Source organism: Dama dama, chromosome 18 (assembly GCF_033118175.1).
Source record: "Dama dama isolate Ldn47 chromosome 18, ASM3311817v1, whole genome shotgun sequence".
NCBI classification, from domain to species: Eukaryota; Metazoa; Chordata; class Mammalia; order Artiodactyla; family Cervidae; genus Dama; species Dama dama.
In genome coordinates, this window is record NC_083698.1 from 107,954,338 (window position 1) to 107,975,804 (window position 21,467).

Sequence of the window (21,467 nt, forward strand, 5' to 3'; positions counted from 1 at the left end):
GGAACGTAAAGGATTTTGGACTGTTCACGCAATCCCAGCCAGCCCTTCACTCCACCGCAGCAGAGGCTGAATTAGAAAAGGAGAATGTGGTCATGTGTTACGTAGTGAATCTAGGTGCAGGATGTACAAGTGGTTATGGTACTATTTTTGCTTTTTTTTTCCAAAATAAAATGGGAGAAGAAAAGTTAGGAGTCTCAAAAACATTCTCACCAACTTGTTCTGAAATTAAGGGGAAGAAAACCATAGGGGAAAATAAAAACATCTTTGAGATCCCAGTAGGTTACTTTGAAGCTTTGGGCCTTCGTTTTTGTATCTTGTAGATCTGTGTAGCCCGTGTGCCCAGCACAGGACAAAAATAATAGTCTTCTAGAAATGGCCTCACAGAACTCTGTCCTAAAGGAGGGATGCACGTGGAATTTCAGGCCCAGAGAGGGCGTGATGAAAACAGCCAGTGGCAGACTCAGGATTCTAACCCAGACTAGGTCGTCCCTCATCTCACCTAAGAACAAGAATGCTGTACATTTACAAAATGTCACATGTCACCCGTGGGCCCCACCCAGAATGCAAGTTTTAAGAGGTATGCAGTATGCATAAGTGTTCTTCCATCTTGGGGGCATGACAAGTAGGGACACCCTGCCCCACACCACACCTCACCTCCACGCATCCTTTTTTGAAATCAGAACCACACAGGAGAGCAGTGCAGCCTTTATTAGGGTCGGGCCCCGGGTCACTTGGAGCTGGTGTACTTGGTCACGGCCTTGGTGCCCTCGGACACAGCATGCTTGGCCAGCTCTCCAGGCAGCAGCAGACGCACAGCCGTCTGGACCTCCCGGGACGTCAGTGTGGTTCGGCCCGAGTACTGGGCCAGCCGGGCGGCCTCACCGGCCAGCCGCTCAAACAGATCGTTCACGAACGAGTTCATGATGCTCATGGCCTTGGAGGAGATGCCGATGTCGGGGTGCACCTGGGGAAGCAGCAGGAGCAGTCTGTTAACAGGGGGGCTCTGCCTGATGCCACAAGCCCCACCCCCAAGTTGGGGACCACAAAGCCACCTCATCACCCTCTTTCCAGAGGCCAGACAGGTTACTACTGTATCCAAGTTAAAAAAAAGTTTCTCCCAACTGCAAGAGATAAGGAATGCTGCCTTTTTTGTTTTTCTTTCTTTTTCTATTAATGCATTTGCACAGCGTTTCGTACCATGGATGCATCATAGTTTATATCACCATCCCTCTCTTCATGGACATTTAGGGGGTGTGCTTTACTTTTTGCTATTACATCGTTTTATAATAAATACATGTCTTTGAACATTGGACACTTGTATGAGCAAGCTGGATTGTTCCTAGAAGTTCCTAGCGGGCTGGTGCACATAACTTGGTAGATCGTTAACCAGATTATTTTCTAGAAAGGGCCCACCTAGGACACACTCTCCATGGCACACTGGGAGTGAGGAGACGGGGATCTGGGGCTGTCCCATGAGTCCCTGTGGGACCTTAGACGAGGCACTTTCCTCTGAGCCTGTTTCCTCTTCTGTCACACCAGCTTTTGAACTAGGTGATCCCTAGTAAAACAAACGGGAGGGACCTTATAACAATCCTAACACGTGAGCAGGCAGACACCATTTCTCTGCAAAAAGTAAAAGTAAAGTGAAGTCGTTCAGTCGCGTCCGACTCTTTGTGACCCCATGAACTGTAGCCCACCAGGCTCCTCCGTCCATAGGATTTTCCAGGCAAGAGTACTAGAGTACTCTACTCCAGGGGATCTTCCTGACCCGGGGTCTTCCGAGCTGCAGGCAGACACTTTACCGTCTGAGCCACCCGGGAAGCCCGTTTCTCTGCGAAGTGGGAGGGAAGTGACTGCCGACATACATGTCAGGCCAGTGGTGGAGGTGAACGAACACCCTGGCTTCTGGCCCGGCCGCTCCCTCTCCGCACAGCCTCTGGGGGCCACGGATCTGACAGCGGGAAACCTGAGCTGGACCCTGGTCATCACATCCTCTTCCCCTCGAGGTGATCGGGGCAGCGGCCCCCCCTCGACCCGGGAGGACCCGCTCAGCAGCTCTCTTCGGGGAGCCAAGTCCTGCCCCAATGCTGCCCTCACAACTTTGAAGCCGAAAAGCTAGGCTAAGCTGCAGGGGGCCCACTAACACGGGCTCCCACCCCACTTTCATCGGGACCCCGGAGTCTTCTCTCCTGCTGCCCTTTGGCCCGTCCACGTGGGTGCAGGGCCCACCCCATGAGAGCGCTCCCGGAGACCCCCAGCCGTCCAGTCACTCAAACTGGATTCAGCTTATGGGATTTCAGACTGGAGACAAGGTCCATGTCTGGGGTCTGGTCTCACAGCGGTGAGACTCAGGCAGGTGAGGGGAGACCCAGCGCAGGCAGCTCACTGCTGGGCCCAGCTCTGCTGAGCGGGGCAGAGCGTTCGAGGCCAGGTGCCCGGGGTCCATCAGACACAGCGGATGGGTGCCCTTTGGTGTCTGTGTGAGTCCCAGGAGTAGGTGGTCCTCACAGGTGCGCTGGGAGGCTGAGTGTGGGTTAGGGTTGGGGCTCACCCAGAGTCAGGGCTGGCCGGGGCTGGGGGGCTGGGGTAACCTCCACTGCTCTCAGGTCATGTGACCCAGTCACCCCACTGAGCCCTTAGTACCTTAGGTTCCTTATCTGTAAGGTGGACCAACCCCTCAGCCCCTCAAAGGTGGAGCGCCGCCCACCTGGGGAGCTCCCCCAAGACCGCAGTTCACTGGAGCCACTCCTCCCTCCAGCCACAGCTAACTAGTCCTCTTGTTTGGGCCCGCACGTTGGGCGCCTGATCACCGTCAGCCCTGCAGTTTCCTGGGTACTTCCTTCACTTAAACTGTCCCACCTAAGGTCCCACGTGACTGTTTTGTCTGCCCCAGAGCCCTGTGTAGCCTCTGGACCAGGGTGGGAGCATGTCTGAACCGCCTTCTGCCCACAGGTGCAGGATGGACACTGAGCGGGCCCCGGGGCCTCTGAGATGAAGAGCGACCCCACAAGAGGGGCGTGGGGGGTCCGTGTGGGAGTGAACGGTGCCCCGGCCTGAACTCCATCCAGGCCCTTCCCAGGCTTTCGCCAGCCCCCGCCCCACGCCCATGGTGGTCCCCCACGCTCACCTGCTTGAGCACCTTGTAGATGTACATCGAGTAGGTTTCTTTGCGCCGGCTGCGCCTTCTGGACTTCTTGTCCCCAGGACTCCGGCCTCGCCGGCCCCCAGGCTGCTGCAGCTGTCCGTGCTCAGCGCTCATCCTCCTGGTCTTCCCGGCGGCCTCCTCCCACGTCTTGGGCGAATTTTTAAGAGGTCAGCTGCCCATCCACCTGGAGGGGCTAGGGGCCAGCACCTGGGCGCAGGGGCGGGGCCGGGCCCAACCCAATTCAAAACATGCTCTGCGTTAATCCTGAAAGAGCCTAATTGCTCCTTCCTCTCCACGGCCCCCAGGATTCTCTCTCTGAATAAGCCTCCACCAGCCCCCTTCCCCACCCTTCTATCTCCCAAAATTCTTATAACACACATGTAAGTCACCCGTGTGCTCGCATGGATGGCTGAGTGCTGGAGAGCGTCGGAATAACACAAGGCCCCCAGCACCGCCCCCCAAGTACTAGTGTTATTCATTCACTTTGTGACCCCAGGGACTGTAGCCTGCCAGGTTCCTCAGTCATGGAATTCTCCAGGCAAGAACACTGCAGTGGGTCGCCCTTCTCTAGGGCATCTTCCTGACCCAGAGATCAAACCCGGGTCTTCTGCATTGCAGGCAGATTCTTTACCATCAGAGCCACCAGGGAAGCCCCTCCCCCCTTCTCTGAGGGCCTACAGTTCAGCTGGAGAGATAAGACTGGTTCGCTGGAAACCATCAGGGAAGGGTGAAAGGGTAAAAGTGTGTGGAACAGAGTTTGGAAAAAGCTTAGTGTGTGTGTGTGTGTGTGTGTGTGTGTGTGTGTGTGTGTGTGTGTGTGTGTGTATTTTTTTTTTTTTTTTTAAGATAGGCTACAGAAGTACACAATTGATTTAAAAAAAGAAGAAAACTCTGGCTTCAGGAAACAAACGGGGATTTGAAGCTGGTCTGGTAGGACATGTTTGTGCGTGCAGTCATGTCCGACTGCAACTCCATGGACTGTAGCCTGCCAGGCTCCTCTGTCCATAGCATTTTCCAGGCAACAATACTGGATCTTGCCATTTCCTTCTCCAGGGGATCTTCCCCACCTAGGGACCAAACCCAGGTCTCTTGTGTCTCCTGCATTGGCAGGCTGATTCTTTACCACTGTGCCACCTGGGAAGCCCCTGGTAGGATGGGTACAACTTAACTAGGGAGAGGGGAGATTTTAGTTGGGAGGAAAGGGAGAAAGAAATCAGTGGGTGTGGTTTCAGGGAGGCTTGAACTAACAGCACAAAATGGAGCAGAACCTGAGCCCAGACAGGTGAAGGCAGCAAGAACCACAGCTCGGAGGGCCTGACAGGGAGGGTGTCAGGGAAGGCGGACTGGAGGAAGCCGGAGTGAGAAACACGGGGTGCTCTCTGTGAACATGAGGCCCCTGAGGGAGTGAGCTGTGAAGGGAAGGGGGAGAAAAGGTGCTATTCTGCAAAGAAGGTGGTCTCGCTTTGCACCTAGTGTAAGGATTTCAAGTCCTTGAATGCTGTGGTTAAGGAAATTGAGAGCAACGGGATAAGCCCAGGCTGTGGGAAGAGGGTTTTCCCAGTAAAGAGGTGGGGAGCCAAATGAGCATCACCTGCCATAGGCGGGCCCGAGCACCCGCACCTCACCAAGCCCCCACACCCCCAGTCCCCATCATTCAGCTGTGGCTGCGTGCCAGAGGTTGGAGGAGCAGGAGGGTGACTCTCGATCCAAAGCAAGGCACTGATTTTAGGCGCTTGTAGAAATGTGTATTTTGTGGGATTTTTTAAACATTTTTTAAAATGTTGAGGCTGGCCTTTTTCCTGGACAAGCTGACCAGCCTACTGCGTTCCCTTCCTCCAGGCCTGGAGCCCCCTCCCCCTGCCCTGGACACCCCAACAGACTTCAGCAGGAGTTCTTCACACAACCAGGCCCTCCCTTGGCCAAAGTAGCGGCTCTTCATCTCTGTTCCCATTATCCTCCTAACCAAGCCTCTGGACACTCAAGGCAGACTGACGAGCCATTTTTCTCTGGGCCCCCGCCTTGAGGCGCAAAGCAGCCAGGCCAGGCCCCTGGGGGTCACAGGGTGGAGTTGGAGTGGAGTCCCTCACTCCAGCCTTGGAATCTCGGGCTAAGCTGCAGGCACTCACCTGATACCCTGCTCCCTCTGCCCAGGGCAGCTCTGGGACTCCACGGCCATCTGAGAAGACCCTACTCACCTTTCAAGTTACAGCACCGATCCCAGCTTTCTGGGCAGCTCCTCACGAGAAACTTCCCTCCCTTTTAAGGTCTCCTGTGTAACCTACCATCTAAGTTACAACTTGGCACCTGATTTATGCCCTTTTCTGTCTTACTGGCTTTCCCATTAGATTGCGAGCTCCTCAGGGGTTTAGACACCATCTGGGACTTTTTTGTATTTTACTGTCTTGGACTATAGTGAGCACTGAGAAACCACAGCTGTGTATGTTTCCCCTCCGGGGGAAACAGGGATGGTGGCTAAGATTTCAGAGGTGAAGGAAGCAGGAAGCCTGGTGGCACAAAGGCTGGATGCTATGCAAAGCCCTGGCTTGGACGTATTATTAAAATGGATACAGCGCTAATGAAAATTAAGGCTGTGGATGGGTTAACATAACAAAACTTCTTGTATCCCACCAGGAATACAGCAGCAGCAGCGCTGGGGAGCTCTCAGCAATGTTAATTCCTGGTCTCACCTAGACCTACTCAATCAGAAACTCCGAGGTGAGACCCAGCAGTCTGTGATTCAATGAGTCTTCCAGGTGATTCTGACGCACATTAATGTCTGTGAACCACTGGCCTAAGTAAAGGCATGAGTTCAAATCAGAAGGGAGTTCTCCCAGTGCCCGCGGACAGTCCTCAGCTTGCACCCAGCCCTTCGACTCCCGCTCCAGCTCGTGCTGAGGGCAGGTGAACGCAGGCACCGCGGGGAGGAGCAGGAGAGGACCCAGAGACCCAAGGAGGAAGGCAGGGACCATGGCTTCTTCTTTCTTTATTGGACGCTTTGTAGATGTCACGCGGGTCTAAAAGTTACACCATTAAATAATTATTTAAAAACCGACCAGGATTAAGGCCCTGGTCCAGAGCTCCAAACCAGAAGCAGAAAGGAATGGGGGCGGTGGGCTGGGGGGGTATTCCTCCAACATCACCAGAACCCAGAGAACGAGGATCCTAAGCTTTTTCACAGGCCAACCCGGGGCATGGGCCTGCGGGCTGACCCTCAGAGGCCTCTGGCTGCATCACTATTGGGTCAAAACCAGCGAGGAGCTGGTGGGAACGGCCAGCTGAGTCCAGACAAGGACACAGTAGCTGGAAGGACAGGAGACGGACAGGTCCTGTCCAACTGTAGATAGGATCGCAGAGTGCAGCTAAGGCAGGTGGGGGCAAGGGGCTGGGGAGCAGTATTGCAGCAATGCAGGATGTGGCCCCAGGGGCCTGGCTTGGCCGGCCGGCCGGCAAGGCCTCACACATTGTGGGTCCGCCTGGTGGGCTGGGGCTCCTCGCCCACCAGCTTGGACTTGAGGTGCTCCTTGTAGGCGAGGATGTCTCCAGGCCACTTGGTGATTGTCTGCTTCTCACAGACCCAGATTTCCTGTGCAACCTGGACAGCAAAGCCCAGACTTAGTCACCCTGGCCAGCGCCCTTCCCACCCCGGCCAGGAGACTGTTCCCGGCGGACTCTGAGATGGAAAACCCACGAGCTCCCGCCGGCCCACGTCCAGCTCTGTTTCACCCCCTCAGCAATCCTGGGGCTGGTCTAATCTAGACACCGTACCCAGCAGGGGGTGGGGCCTTCCAAGCCGGAACCCGCTGGTCTCCCCAACTGCCAGTTCCCTAGCAGGACCCAGAGCTGTTCACGGCCTCCCTCTCAGCTTCCAGCACTCCACCCCACCTTTCTCACAGCTTCAGAGAGATGACCAGCAGCTTTCTCCCCAGTGACAGGCAGGAGCCCTCTTTCTAATCCAGAGTCTCCTGAGTACAATACTATTTCCAGGCTGAAGAATCCTGGAAACAATAGCAAAAGCACCCTATTCTCTACTCAATTCCCTCCCTGATTTTGGCCAATGATGCCAAGTAGGCTAACTGCCCCAAACAGCTAATGAAGAATTAAAGTATTTCTGTGAAGGCTTTCTAAGTTTCTCAGAGAACCGTAAGATCTGGTCCTCTCCACCTGACGTCCTGCACCCTTTTCCCAAACACAGTAGCATGGATTCAGCATCCCCCACGTGCCATGGTGGTGTTCCTACCCCCAACCGCCCCCCGGCTGGGAGTCTCACCTGCTGGATGAGTCTGAAGTCATGGCTGACCAGCATCATACCACCCTCAAAGTCATTGATGGCATCTGCCAGGGCGTCAATGGTCTCAATGTCCAGGTGGTTGGTGGGCTCATCCAGGAAGAGCATGTGGGGGTTCTGCCAGGCCAGCCAGGCCAGACACACTCGGCACTTCTGCCCATCAGACAAGTTCCGGATTGGGCTCACCTGCGTGGAACCATGTGATTCATGAGGTCCAGGGTTGCCCTCACCACGCATCACGACTCACCTCTCCCCATGGCTTCTCTGTTATCACACAGAGAGCGGCGCTCAGGAAGACCCAAGATCACACAGTAAGACAGTGGCACCCTGCCAGTCCCTCAAGGGCTGAAAGGAACACACCGGGAAGCCTGAAACCCTGCCTCGGCACAGAGTCTTGACGCAGTGGAGCCGTCACGGGGCCTGAGTCTGGATCAGAGGACCCTGTGTTCTAGGTCTCAATTTCCCTTGCCTTTAACAACATGGCCCATCCTGCTAGTCTGGGGGCAAGGGCATGTCAGAGACCAGCACGCAACCCCCCACCGTCCCTTGAGACTTCAGAGCTCCAATCTGTAACCACCTAGAGCAGAGGAAAAAGCAGACGCCCAGCTTGCCTCTCCCAGTTGCCTGGGGTCCTCCCACCCCTACTCCGCTGACCTGCTGTTTCCCAGTGAGACCATATCGCCCAATGATCTTCCGCATTTCCTCCTTCTCCTTGATCTCGGGGTAGCATTTCATCATGTACTCCAAAGGCGAGAGGTCTAAGTCTAGCTGCTCTTGTAAATGCTACAGGAAAAAAAAAAGAACTCACCCAGGTGTGCCTAGCGTTCTTCCAAGGCAGCCTGTTGGGGTCCCTGCCACATACCTTCTCTCTACCTCTCCCCAGGCAGCTGTTCAGGACTGCAGAACCACCCAGGAGCTGACCTGGGCACATGCAGCCCTGCTCTCCCACCCTGGGCAATCTCCCGCTCCCCACCAGGACTATACCTGATGGTAACGCCCTATCTTGACATGAGAGTGTTTTCGGATCATTCCGTCTGTGGGCAGTAGCTATGGGAAGAAAAAAAAAAAAAGAGTAGATGGTGGAAAGATAAGCACACAGACAAGGAAACCTGGTCAGAAGCAGAGACAGGCAGAGAGGGGAAGCAAACATACATTCACACCAAGTTGGACTCCTACAACTTCAACAAACTCCTACAACTTCCTACAAAACAGAACCCGCACCACTTCACAAACTGCTCTTCTGGCCACTTGGAGAAAATACACTGACACAGATGTTCTCAGGGGAGGCAGAGACACACCCCATGATCCACTGGGTAGTTATTAAAGGACTACTATCCCACGTGCTGAACTATGACTCTCAGGGGTCCAACATGCGTTTTCTACAATAAAAATGTTTCTAAATGCACAGCTGCTCCTGCGTTCTATATGCTCTGAATGAAGACACAAGAAGACGGTGAGAGCAGGCCTGGGCTGTCTCTCACAGGCTCTCTCGCACACACACTTCTCCCAGTTTTCTCTAAGAAAATGCCGAAACATCACACTGCCCAGTGATGACCCGCCCCCCAGAGGACGGCTCACTATCATGAGCACGAGGCCCTCCAAGAGCAGGGGCCCCTGCATGCCGCCCCCCACCCTGACACAGTGGCATCTAATGCTGGAGTCCCATGCTCCCACTTGACACCATACCTCTCCGGTTAGCAGCTTCAGAAGAGTTGACTTCCCTGCTCCATTGGGCCCCACCAGAGCCACTCGGGTGTCGAGATCGATACCGAACTCTAGATTGTTGTAGATACAAGGCTGAGGTGGGTGGGGGAGAGAAACAGATCCAGGGGTAGGGTGATCAATCCGACTGGCAGAGCAATCTCGCTGAGCCCCCAGTCACCACTAGAGGTGGCTGGAGTGAGGAGGGAGGAAGCTCCTATGGCAGCCCCCTACCCACTGCCTCCACCCACCAATGTGGCTGAACAATGTCCCCTCCAAGTACTTGAAGGGTACCCCCAACTCCTCTAAGGCTCTCAGTGAGGCAACCCAGGCTGCCAGGCCTGAAAACCCCCCAGCACCACAAGGGTTAGTAGATGCCGTCAGCAAATAGGACACTCTTCTCGCCAGCTGACACCTTGTAAAATGTACCCCAGCCTCCCAACCACACCGAAGTACTCACCCCATCTTTTGTATACTTGAAGCTGACATTCTGAACCATAATAACAGGTGGAGGGATCTTGCCACATGGTGGGAAATAAAATGACAGCGTCTAGGAAGAGGATAAAGAGGCATTTATCAAGTCGGGTCCTTCCCTATCCACCTCACGTTAGGCTGCCTAATTCCACCCAACCAGACCCTACCTTGTCGCTCACAACCCTCTCTGTCAGTCCGGACGCCATCATTTTCTGTAGCGTCTTCTCCTTGCTCTGGGCCTGCCGGGCCAGCTTGGCGCTGCCATGACCGAACCTAGCAATGTAGTTCTGAAAGAGTGCAGAGATGGGGCTTGCGTGTGGGCAGGTACCCCACGATTCATCTGAAAAGAGGGTAAAGGACTTCTCTAGCCCCTCACCTCCCCAGACACCTTCCGTCAGCTCTCCCGGAGGACAAGATCCTGGCCCTACCTTCATGTGTGCAATCTGATCCTGCTCCCAGTGAAACCTCTTCATTTGGTTCTCTTCCAGCTCCAGCCGCGTCTTCACATACTGATCGTAATTACCCTGCAGGAAGAGGCACCGGGAGAGATGGGCAGCGTTAGCCTCGGCTCTGGGTCCTCATTCAGGGGGGGTTCGAGATGGTACCTGACTTGGCCCTGGCTATGAGGTGGTGCAGCGGGGGAAGAGGAAGTGTATTAAAAAAGCATATTCTGGGACTTCCCTGTTGGTCCAGCGGTTAAGACTCTGAGCTCCTAATGCAGGTGGCCCAGGTGAACTAGATCCCACATGCTGCAACTAAGACCCAACAGAGTCAAATAAATAAGTATTAAAAAAAAAAAAAAAAAAAGCATATCTAAATCTAGAAGCTGAGGTCTTTTCAAACTGTGTGCCTCTCCTTCCTAGAGCAGGGCTCCAGACTAAATCCTCAGGTTAGCCATAAAGACACCCACAGCCCAGGCAGGAGCCCTGAAAACCACTGTTGTACTGATCATCAAGAGGATCACAGCATTCCAAGGGCACGTGCATCCCTTCCCCACCTGGAGAGGCTGAAGCCCCAGTCAGGCCACAAGAACTTCCTGCAGGTGGGAAGACACCAGAGCAGTCAGATTTAGGACCTGGCAAACCCTGCACTACTGTGGTGTCTATCTGCAAACACCCAGACTCAACCTAAACATCCATCAAAGAGTCTGACAAATAAGTTACAGGATAGCCAACGCAATGGAATACCATGCAGTCACCGGAAAAAAAAGGGGGGACACTTTAAATATACTCATATGGAAAGTCGTCCAAGACATATTAAAATTTAAACACAACTGACAGAATCGTGCCTTGTGTACGTAAGCTTTTTTACAAATGCTTGCAAGTACATGTGAAATTTCTGAAAAATTATGTAAAAACTATTAATACTCCTCTGGTGAGTACAACTATGAATAAAGAGGACTTCTATTTTTCATAAGTAGCTACTCAAGAAGGCAGAGGGCAGCAAGGCCTGCCTGGGCACCGTGGAGAGGCAGCCTCTCTGAATAAGGCAAACATACACCCTGTGCACAGGCTGCCAATCCGTGGCCTATGGCCTGAAAGCAATTACTTTGGGACTAAAATAAAACAGACTGCAGAACTCCCTGTCCACATCTTTTTATAGCAATAGGTAGAAAAGGGCTGCTAAGTCAATTTTTTTTTTTAAAGGAGAACTTCAGGGAATCAGGAAGCACAGAGGGTACTGTGGAGAAGCTGGGGCCCACTCACCGTATAATACTTCAGCTTCTTGTTGTGCATGTGAATGATGTTGGTACAGACACCATTCAGGAAGTCCTGGGAATGGGAGACGAGGACCAAGATGCGCTTAAAACTGCAAAGCCAGAGAACCAATCAGGGAGGAGCTCAACACAGTAGACAGTTCACAACAGGGGAGGTGAACGTTGGGCCCAGAAAACCTTTATCCTTTCCCACCCTTATGCCTGAGCGTCCTTTAGATTTTCTGGCCAATTCCCTGCTCTCAGCACCTAAGCTGCCAGTGCTCAATCTATGTATAAGGCCACTAGATGCTTTTCAAAGTGTGGTGAGGCAGTCGAAATTCCTCAAACTTTTGTTCTAACTTTCAAAAGAATGGAGTGGAGATGGCAGTAATAGTGATGGTAAAATAAAAAAATGTGCACAAGCACCCATAAACACATCTAAAGCCAGTGTGGAGAACTGGAATGGGTACAGTAAAAATCACCAGGCTCTCCTTTTCATATTACTATCTTCATAGCTCAGTTGGTAAAGAATCTGCCTGCGATGCAGGAGACCCAGGTTCAATTCCTGGGTTGGGAAGATACCCTGGAGAAGGAAATGGTAACTCACTCCAGTATTCTAGCCTGGAGAATCCCCATGGACAGAGGAGCCTGGCAGGCTACAGTCCATGGGGTCGCAAGAGTCGGACATGACTTAGCAACTAAACCACTTTTTATAAAGAAGGTACCAGATCACTGCAGAGACCATGGAAAGCCTTCTAGAACTGGGGCAACTTTCCAGGTTATCTGGCTCTCAAGCAAAAGACCACGGCCATATGGGCTATTTTTCTCTTGTCACTACATCATGATCTTATATGGGAATCCCTGTTTATATGATATAAACACAATTAAGAAAAAATATTAACTTTAACAAAGATATTGTATTTTAAACAATAGGAAAGAGAGAAACAAAGAAATTCATATATTGCAGACTAAACAAAAGCTAACAGAATGGCCAACCCCAAAGGTGGTTACTGGGCTCTGCTGGCGGCCCAGTGGCATAGAACCAGCCTGCAATGCAAGAAACATGCATTTGAGCCCTGGGTGGGGAAGATCCTCTGGAGAAAAAAATGGCAATCCACTCCAACATTCCTGCCTGGAGAATCCCACGGACAGAGGAGCCTGGCGGGCTAGAGTCCACGGACTCATAACGAGTCGGACACGACTGAGTGACCAAACAAGAACAAAGGTGGTCACCACCTTTTCAGTCTGGTCTTCCCTCTGGCCTCACTTTGGTCCATTGCTCACTGCTCTAGTATCACTGTGGGTCCTGGGTGTCATCTCCCCTGGACTCTGCTCAGCCCCTCCCTGAGAACCTGCCCACTTCCCCCCAGCCCTGCCTCTTACGTCTTTAGCTCTTCTTCCAACCACACACAAGCATCGAGGTCCAGGTGGTTGGTGGGCTCGTCCAGGAGCAGCATGAAGGGTCGAATGAAGAGGGCTCTGAAGACAGGAAAGGAGATAGAACCACTTCAGTCTACTGCGTGCTACACAGGAGGGGATGGCCTGCCTGCTACCTGCAGCTCTGGTCAGGCCTGCACTGAGTCCTGAAATCAACTCGAGGCTCTATACCTCAGACAAAAGGTGAGAAGTAGGAGAGAAACCAGAGATGAAGGGTGGGGGTTAAAGAGCAGAAAACAGAGCTGAGAAGCAGAGGGAAGATGCAGCTCGGAGATAAGGCTGTAAATGTCTGTTATGAGTCTATCAGTCTCTTAAACTGAGGTTGGTGACCATCAGGATACACAAAAGGATACAGAAAAAGTACACTGCCAAAAAGCATTCAGGTGAAACCTAACTGGTGGGTTTGTTAGACTCTAGCAAGGAGGCCCAAGAATGTTCTTTTCTTAGATGGCATCTCAAGACAGGAGGAACAAGGGGACAGCACTGGTCCCACCCCTGCGGTCACCACATCTGCAGCACTTTTTAGAACCCAGGTTTCTGGACGTGACTCCAGCATAGATGTGAAGAGGCCAGGAAATCCGTGTGTGTAAAAGCTCCCTAGTGAACTTGAGGCTACAACTCCTTGCCAGCATGTGAAGCCAAGGCTCATATGTTTCAGGGCACACTCAGGCAGCCTTGCTGAAAGAGTCTATCAAGCCTCCCCAAGGATCTGTGCAGAGATGGGTGGGGGAAGGAACCACTTATGTGACTGGGGACTTCTTGGGGGAATCAGTGCGGAAATGACAGCCTACAGAAACTGGTTCTGGGTCGGGTCAAGAGAGAGCAAGAAGGACAGATATCCTAGCAGCTAACAATTTATCTTTATACAAGAATTAGAAAGGCTGGAGCCCAAAAAGGGGAAGGGGAGAGGAGTCAAGAGGAAAGAGACAGACCCATTTTCCCATTTACCTAGAGCTGGTCCTAGGATTCCTGAACACGGTGCTGGAAGTCCAACAAGGACCACATGGGTCAGGAAGCTCACTCCTTAGCTCATGTACATCATCCCCGCCCCTCCACACTGTCGGTATCTGGCATGGCCGGACCACTGACCCCTGTTCTAAATAGTTCTGCAGGAGAGAGCACCCAACCCTGAGGAGACAGGGTGCCGTGGAGGGAGGAGGTGGGGGAGACGCACCTGGCGAGGGCAACCCGCATCCTCCAGCCCCCGCTGAAGTCTTTGAGCTTCTTGCGTTGCATGGCAGGCGTGAAACCCAGTCCATGCAAGATCCGCGAGGCTCTCATCTCCGCCTTGTCAGCATCCAGCTCCTCCAGCCGCTCGTAGAGCTCTAAGAGCTTCTCACACTCCGCTGTGGACGGTGCGTGGCCGGTGAGGCTCCCGGGGCCTTTCCCGGGGGGAAGCCACCCCACGCCCCTGGGTCTGGAGCCCTACCGTCCTCGTGAGCCAGCCGCTCAGCCTCCCTCTCCAGCATGGCCCGCTCCGTGTCCACTTCCATCACACACTGCAGGGGCGTCTTGTCACTAGGGGGCATCTCGCGAGTCAGATGGTAGATGTCAATGTGCTCGGGGATGGGCACTTCGCGTTTCCCAATAGCAGAGAGCAGCATGGACTTTCCTGGGGGGGCAGGCGACAAACACGCAGAGGAGGGGGCACTCAGCACAGCTCGGCCTGTCACTGCCCCACCTCAGTCCCTCCACTCCACTCAGCCAAGTCCGCTCAGTCGCTCAGTCGCGTCCGACTCTGAAGCCCCATGCACCGCGGCGTGCCAGGCTTGCCTGTCCATCACCAACTCCCGGAGCCTACCCAAACTCATGTCCACTGCGTCAGTGATGCCAACCACCCGTCTCATCCTCTGTCGCCCCCTTCTCCTCCCACCTTCAATCTTTCCCAGTCAAACCAAGACCTCCCCGTTTTTTGAGTCCTTTCCTTCCTTTCATTCATTCAAATCCTATGACTGCCTCCTCCATGGGACACGGTTCTGCCAGGTCCTGTCCCAGCCCTCCTCTGTGAAGTCTGTGCACCTACAGACGCTTCACACACCACTCCCACCCACTCCTACCCACTTCTCCAGCACCTACTGCCTGCAACGACTCACATGGTACTTATCACATGACTGCTCTGTATGGGTAGGTGGGCATATCTGGCTCCCACCCATATTGCAAATGCTCAGCTTTGTACATAGCTGGTAATAAGGAAACACTTGCTGAGCAACAGATGAGCCAAGGAGAGACAGCTCCCACCTCACTTTCCAAGGGCCTCACCAATTCCATTCAAGCCGATAAGGCCATAGCGACGGCCTGAGTTTAATTCCAGTTTGGTGTCACTGAGCAGCTCTTGACCATGGAAGGTGAGGGAGAGGTTTATGATGTGGGCATCGGTACTATTGGGGTGAGAGGCGAGGACGCCAGTGACAGCTCGAGCAGCAGCTTTCTTCATTTCGAAGTCCTCCAGCTCCTTGGTCAGCAAATCCACTTCTGGGGACAGAAGAGAAAAGCAGTCTGGGAAGAGGGCTGTGAGACAGGCTTAACTCTTACACAAAAAGGCACGTCTTGGGGCATCTGGGTGGCTCAGTCAGAAGGGCATCAGACTTTTACTGTGAGGGCCGAGGGTTCAGGCCCCTGCTTGGGCATTTGTGGCTTTCTCCCTTCTTTAAGTTACCACATATTAACACATAAAAATCCAAAGGCTGAATGAGGCGTGTCCTGAAGGACCAGGGCTCAAGATCAGGTTGAGCTGACTCAGATGTTTCACAAGCTTTAACAGGGTGTACACTACATGTAGATTGGCCCTGGTATCCTGCTTTTGTGGACATTTTTTACTTCACAACTTGCCCTTTTAGTTCTAACCTCTCTTGTTCTTAGATGATATGATGCATGGTAGCAATGGCTAGAACTCCAAATCATCCTCCATGAGTATGTATTAAAGAATTAGCTGTCGTTGTTCAGTCGCTGAGTCATGTCTCACTCTTTGTGATCCCTATGGACTGTAGTCCACCAGGCTCCTCTGTCCACGGGATTTCCCAGGCAAGAATACTGGAGTGGTTGCCATTTCCTTCTCCAGGGGATCTTTCCAACCCAGAGATCGAACCCATGTCTCTTTCATGGGCAGGCAGATTCTTTAGCACTGGGCCATCAGGGAAGCCCCCAAGTTAGCATTAATGCTTCAGAGAAAGCAGATGCTGTAGAGGTGCAGTTCTCTTCCTCCACAACCTACAGAGCCTCCAGGTGCTAATTCCAAGAAGCCATACTGCCTGGAAGGGACCAGTATGAGAAAATACAGAGGGGTCCAGGGCAGTTCTGATGGAGGAAAGGAATTTAAAAAGTCTCCTTTCTACACAGTTGAGTCACCAGGCTTCTCACAGCCCCATTTTGTGCCAATCCCTGTTCTAGATCTTGAGCAGACAGTGTAGAGAGAAGTTTATGATCTAGATAAGGAGTTAGTAAACTTTTTCTTAAAGGGCCAGATGGTAAATATTTTAGGGTTGTAGCCCTACTAGCAAAATCACAACTATTACATAACCATATCCATTACCATTTGAAACATAACCACTTTAAAAATGTAAAAAACATTCTTAGCCCGGGAGGGGGTGGCTTACAAAAAAGGCTGGCTACATTTGGCCAGCTGCCTGCTTTTGTAAATAAAGTTTTATTGGGAGACAGTCACACCCAACATTTTCATGCTGTTTATGGCTGCTTTCCACCACAATGGCAAAGCTGAACAGCTGCATCAGAGACCATATGGCCCAAAGAGCTGCAAATATCCACTATCTGGATCTTTACAGGAAAAGTCTCCAGACTGTATCTCCATGTGCTCAGGTAAGAAGATCAAAATTAAAGGAAAGCTACACAGCCAACCCTCTGTATCCATAGTTCTGCATCCAAAATCATGTTTAATCCAAACGTGGATTTAAAAAAAAGCACTCCACAGAGTTCCAAGTAGTAAAACTTGAATTTGCCACACACTGGCAACAATTTCATAGTATTTATGTTGTATTAGGTACAGTAAGTAATCTAGAGACATGCCAGGTTATATGCAAAGACTACATACACCATTCTCTGTTAACAGTCTTGAGCATCTGTGGATTCTCATATCCACAGGGACCCTGGGACCAAACCCCAGCAGACACCGAGACACAGCTATATAACTTTTCTCTTGATCTTTTCCAGTTTACAGCATCTATGACCTAAGTCATCTCCTGAGCTTTAAAAGTAAGACTTATACTTCACTGTCTTGGCTTATAGCATCCTAGAAAACAGGCTCAAATGATAAGTGAACAGCACTGAATAAATGCAGAAAGGATTCTGGAATAAACTTCATCAGAAGAAATACTGCAGACTTCATAAGCAGCCCCTTTCTATTCATTTTCCAAACAAGGGGGGCAGCTGAACTCTAGTACGCAACCTAAAGAGTCTCACATTCGAAAGAAGGTTAGTAGTCTGTCACAAGTCACTTTCTTTGATATTTCTTGATCTTTCCGTATCTCACTACCTAAAGACCATGTAGCAATGGTTAACTATCAGGTTGGAGAATTAATTAATTCCAAACTCAAAGAAGAGAGCAGACCCAGTCTTGTTAGAGAGGACAGATGATCCATTAGTTATGAAAGCAGAAATGACCCTGGGTCCCTGGCAATAAGAAATATTTTCAGAGAGAGAGCTGAAAAAAACCCAGATTTTATATTTCAGAACAGTAGCTCCCTGAGGAAGAGGGTGAAACCCAAAGCTCCCTTATGACTGAGTTAGGGGTAGTACAGTTGGGTTTGCCCTGACAAGTTCTGGTTTTCTAGGGAGAAAGGCAAAGAAGTTTGTAATGGGAACTGTTGACAAGAGTCTCAAAGTGGGATTCGGTTGTCTACTTTTCCAACTCATCCAGAAAGTACTACAGAATTGAGGCTTAACCCCTGTTCCTGAGAGCCTAGAGGGAACCCTGTTTACTTGTCAGATCACAACTCAGCCCACTCGTTCCCTTTTACCATTTTTACCTTCCCATCTCTCCACTATCCTGGCCAGGAAGAAAACTGCCTGACTTGACTACACTAGTCCTCCCTCATAATTCTTATTTTGGAGACAATTCCTACCATTTAACTCTCTCCTCGCAATCATTTTAAACCCTGTTGTTGTGTTTTTTTTTTTTTCCGAATTCCTGTCTTTCTGTTGCAGCTTGCATGAATAATTCGCTCCTCTTCCAACTTTACCTAGTATCTCTGTCTGCAAGGGTAATCATGCAAAAAAAGAAGTATTATCCAAGACACAGTCCCCACACTCAAAGATCAAACAATTCAGATGGAGAAACAGATAGAATGAAGGTAATGCTGGGACTCCCCTGGAGGTTCAGTGCTTGGGACTCCACACTTCCTCTGCCGGGGGCACGGGTTCAATCCCCCAGTCTAGGAACTAGGATTCCATATGCCGTGTAAGTACTGGCCAAAAGAAAAAGCAACCCTAGAGATAGTGCTTGCGTGCGTGTGTGTGTGTGCGCACAGTCAGTTGTGTCCGACTCTTTCCCACCCCAAGGACTGTAGCCAACCAGGCTCCTCTGTCCATGGGATTCTCCAGGCAAGGATATTGGAGTGGGTTGCCATTCCTTCTCCAGGAGATCTTCTCGACCCAGGGACAGAACCTGGGTTTCCTGCATTGCAGGCAGATTCTTTACCATCTGAGCCACAGGGAAGCCCTGGATAGATAGTACAGGGATATAAGGAATAGCAGTATTACTGAGGTCAGGCTTGACAGGGAAAGATTTTACCACCTTGAGCTGGGCTCTAAGAAAAATGTCAAATGTAGCTAATACAAAAATTAGAGTATAAGAACCTTAATGTGTAAGTGGACAGAAAAGTGGTGACTATTCAGGGGACAACAGCAGTCAATAGAGAAGGCCTGTTTAGAGAGCTTTTGGGGGCAAGGAAGAAGGCTATGATAGATAGCCAAGAGCCTGGAATATTCTTTATCACACTTCCCTGTTTCCCCATCTAGACTGCAAGTTATCAGAGGAAAGACCATGCTTATAGTGCCTCAGTATTCAGTGATCTTGTGTCTAATACTTGAGAAGCGCTTGTAACAGAAATGCATCTCTTTGCCAGGAAAAACCCATAAAACAATTCATATGTTTCTGTCTTGCTGGTACAGTCACTGCCCCAGGAGGACAAGAGTATCATGTGGCAAACAGTCTGGTACACTGCCTCCATGTGTAGAAATGAAAATTCAGAAAGGGACAGGGAACTGACCTCCAAATCTAGAAGACAGGGCGACAAGGCAGCACGACGCTCATGTTTGCTCACCACTGTGTATGTGAGAACTGTGTTCAGGTTCCTTGATCAAGCTCCAACCCTACTGGTTCGGCTCATCATGAAAAGTTTCGTGGCACCAGATATACTCTCTGGCGCCTCCAGCATCCCGACTCAGATCCACTGGGTCCCAGCAACCATCCCAGCAACCCACCTCTCTCCCTCTATTCACCTGTGGTCTCTCGGCCATTGGCCTCCTCATTTCTCTCCTCTGCCACCTGTGGCTCTGTGATGGCATCTCCGTTTTCTTCATGTCCTTTTCTGGGCCGCTGTCGGGCTTTGGCAGCTTCCTTCTTTTTGGCTGCCTTCTTCTTAGCCAGGTCGGAGGGCATGGTGATGAATCACAGGGAAACCGTTACTGTTCTTCCAGAAAGCCTGAAGGAAGGCAAACACCCCCAAATTCTAAACTTCCGCACAGTGCCTGGGCCTTGTGCTCCATCCATCTCAGGAAATCCCTAGCAAGCTTCTGATACCCAGCTCCGCCCCAGCCTAAAGTCGCTCCCAACTTTTGTTAGGATGTTTCCAGCCAGTTCGGCTTCTCGGCCGCTCTTCCCATCTCACCAGCTCTTCCCTCGGGGCTTTGTCCACCAATCTCCACGGACGGCCTCGCTCTGGAGACGCTCCTCCTTTCAGGGCCTCCACTTGAGGGACCGGGTTCTGCCCCTCGGCACAGGTCCCCGGTCTCCAGTTTCCCCACAACTTGGCGCTCCACGCTCCAGCCGGCCGCCTCACTTTTCCCGGGCTCCCTCCCTCCCTTCTGCCTCAGGCCTCCTCCCCGTCTTCACCCTCCACACCACCCGGCCGCCGAGTCCAACTTCTTCCCGGGGCGCCCTCGTCTTCCCCCCCACCCCCCGTTGTGAGTCCCCCCCGGGGTCTCTTCATTCGCCACCCACCACCACCCCTCCAAGCCTCCCCCAGCCTCCGCCCGTCAGCTTCTCTCTCTTGGCCCCTTCTCCTCCCTTGCAGTCGCCTCCATCCCAGCCCAGTCCCTCCTCCCTCTTCTCGTCCCCCCCCGCCGCCTCACCCCCTCACCGGCCGGCACCCTCCCCCGCCCCCGCCTCCTCCCAGCGCCCCTTCCCCCAACTCACTGGGCCTCGCCGCTCGGCCTCTGTCGCAACAGAGCGGCTTCTTGAGCTCCTCCGCGTGCGGCCGGCTCACCAGCCAATCACGGCCTCGCGCGGCTCTCGTCGCGCCGCCGCGCAGACTCCTGGGAAGTGTCGTCCCCCGGCCACCGCTGCTGAACCTGAGACCCGCTCCTCGAGAACTACCGCGGATCCCAGGGGCCTCGCCGGCCGGAGTGACGTCATCACGATGCGCGCGGCTGAGGGGGACTGGAGCCCCAGAGCCCTCTCTGCTAGCGGTCCACTTCTGGGGCCGGAAGCGGCGAGTCCCAGTTTTGCTCCTCAGAGGAGCGGCTGGGCCATCCCCGGCTCCCCCGGCTCTGGAACAGCTGAGGGTTATGCGGAGCTACCGGCTTCGTCAGGGCCGCCAAACCGGCTCAGACAGCAGGGCGAGCGACTACACTTCCCAGCAGGCGTCAGGCAGCAATGGGTTGAAACAATGGCGGGGGGCGGGGGGGAAGGGGAGGAGGAGGAAGGGTGAGCCGACTGGTGGGAGAGGGCCGGGAAAACGCTCATCGCTTCCAAGAGGATGGAAGAACAGAATTATCCCTCCGTGAAGGAAAGGCGTCCTCGTTCCGTGAAACCGAAGCTTTAGAGGCTGGTCCAAACTTTAGACGGTGCCGAGCGTTGTTCCTGAATCGTCGCTGCTCTGCCTATCCACTGCAGAACTTGTTAAGTTTCCATCCAAAGCCAGTAAGTTTGATGGGAAGAGCCCTGAAGTGAAAATCAAGACTTCGGAGTTTATCTTTATAACATCACTTGCCCGTTTTTTTTTTTTTTTTCTTTCTTCCTTTCCCCTCGTTACTTTTCATGGTTTAAAACCCCCCACGGACTTCTCCTTGCCTGCAGTAAGCAAATCCTAAATGTATAGTCTATCAAATACTTCTCCAGGTTTCTGATCAGTAGTGCTTCCCACAGGGGCACGGCTAGAGGGAGCAGAGGAAGCCGCTATTTCTGGCACTGGAAACTGCAAATCTCAGTTTGCTCCTCGGCTTAAGCGAAGCACCTGATCCAAAAGTAGACCCCCCCCCACCCCCGACCCTTTAAAAAAAAGTGCGCTCACTTCACTTCCTCATAGAATTAGTTTTCCTTCTCAAACTTGATGCTCCAGTAGAATCTAATTACTTGCGTTTCTGAGGTAAGCCATACCATTTCACACCTCTTGCCTTTGAGCATGCCTTTTCCTAGACTAACCTTCACCACCGTGTGACTCAGAGCTAGATACTAGAGTTGCAGTGGTGGTAGGTCATTCCCTGGTCTCACAGAGCTCACAGTTAAGAATGCCAACTAAAAGTTATTGCTCACTATCCGGTTTTAGAATGATGAG

At 52.1% G+C, this 21,467-nt stretch overlaps 2 protein-coding genes across 3 annotated transcripts; both read right to left on the reverse strand.

The window, feature by feature from the left end:
* Positions 1 to 727: 727 nt before the first annotated feature.
* On the reverse strand, positions 728 to 3,291 carry LOC133072962 (histone H2B type 2-K1). The gene is made up of 2 exons (XM_061166503.1): positions 3,128 to 3,291; positions 728 to 964 (listed from the first exon to the last, which is right to left on the reverse strand). The coding sequence occupies exons 1-2, from the start codon at positions 3,257 to 3,259 to the stop codon at positions 728 to 730; spliced, it is 369 nt and encodes a 122-aa protein (XP_061022486.1). The 5' UTR covers positions 3,260 to 3,291.
* A 2,819-nt stretch (positions 3,292 to 6,110) lies between these two features.
* Positions 6,111 to 20,247, reverse strand: ABCF2 (ATP binding cassette subfamily F member 2). Of its 2 annotated transcripts, none has more exons than XM_061166136.1 (15): positions 20,108 to 20,247; positions 19,192 to 19,394; positions 14,998 to 15,210; positions 14,168 to 14,350; positions 13,913 to 14,084; positions 12,685 to 12,780; positions 11,312 to 11,414; positions 10,034 to 10,129; positions 9,773 to 9,892; positions 9,592 to 9,681; positions 9,117 to 9,227; positions 8,415 to 8,477; positions 8,085 to 8,213; positions 7,413 to 7,616; positions 6,111 to 6,737 (listed from the first exon to the last, which is right to left on the reverse strand). In XM_061166136.1, exons 2-15 carry the CDS (start codon positions 19,349 to 19,351, stop codon positions 6,600 to 6,602), a joined length of 1,878 nt encoding a protein of 625 aa, XP_061022119.1. In that variant the 5' UTR covers positions 19,352 to 19,394; positions 20,108 to 20,247; the 3' UTR covers positions 6,111 to 6,599. The 2 variants fall into 2 exon arrangements, with proteins under 2 accessions (XP_061022119.1, XP_061022120.1); XM_061166137.1 differs by lacking the exon at positions 20,108 to 20,247 and adding an exon at positions 19,581 to 19,754.
* Between the last annotated feature and the right edge of the window lie 1,220 nt (positions 20,248 to 21,467).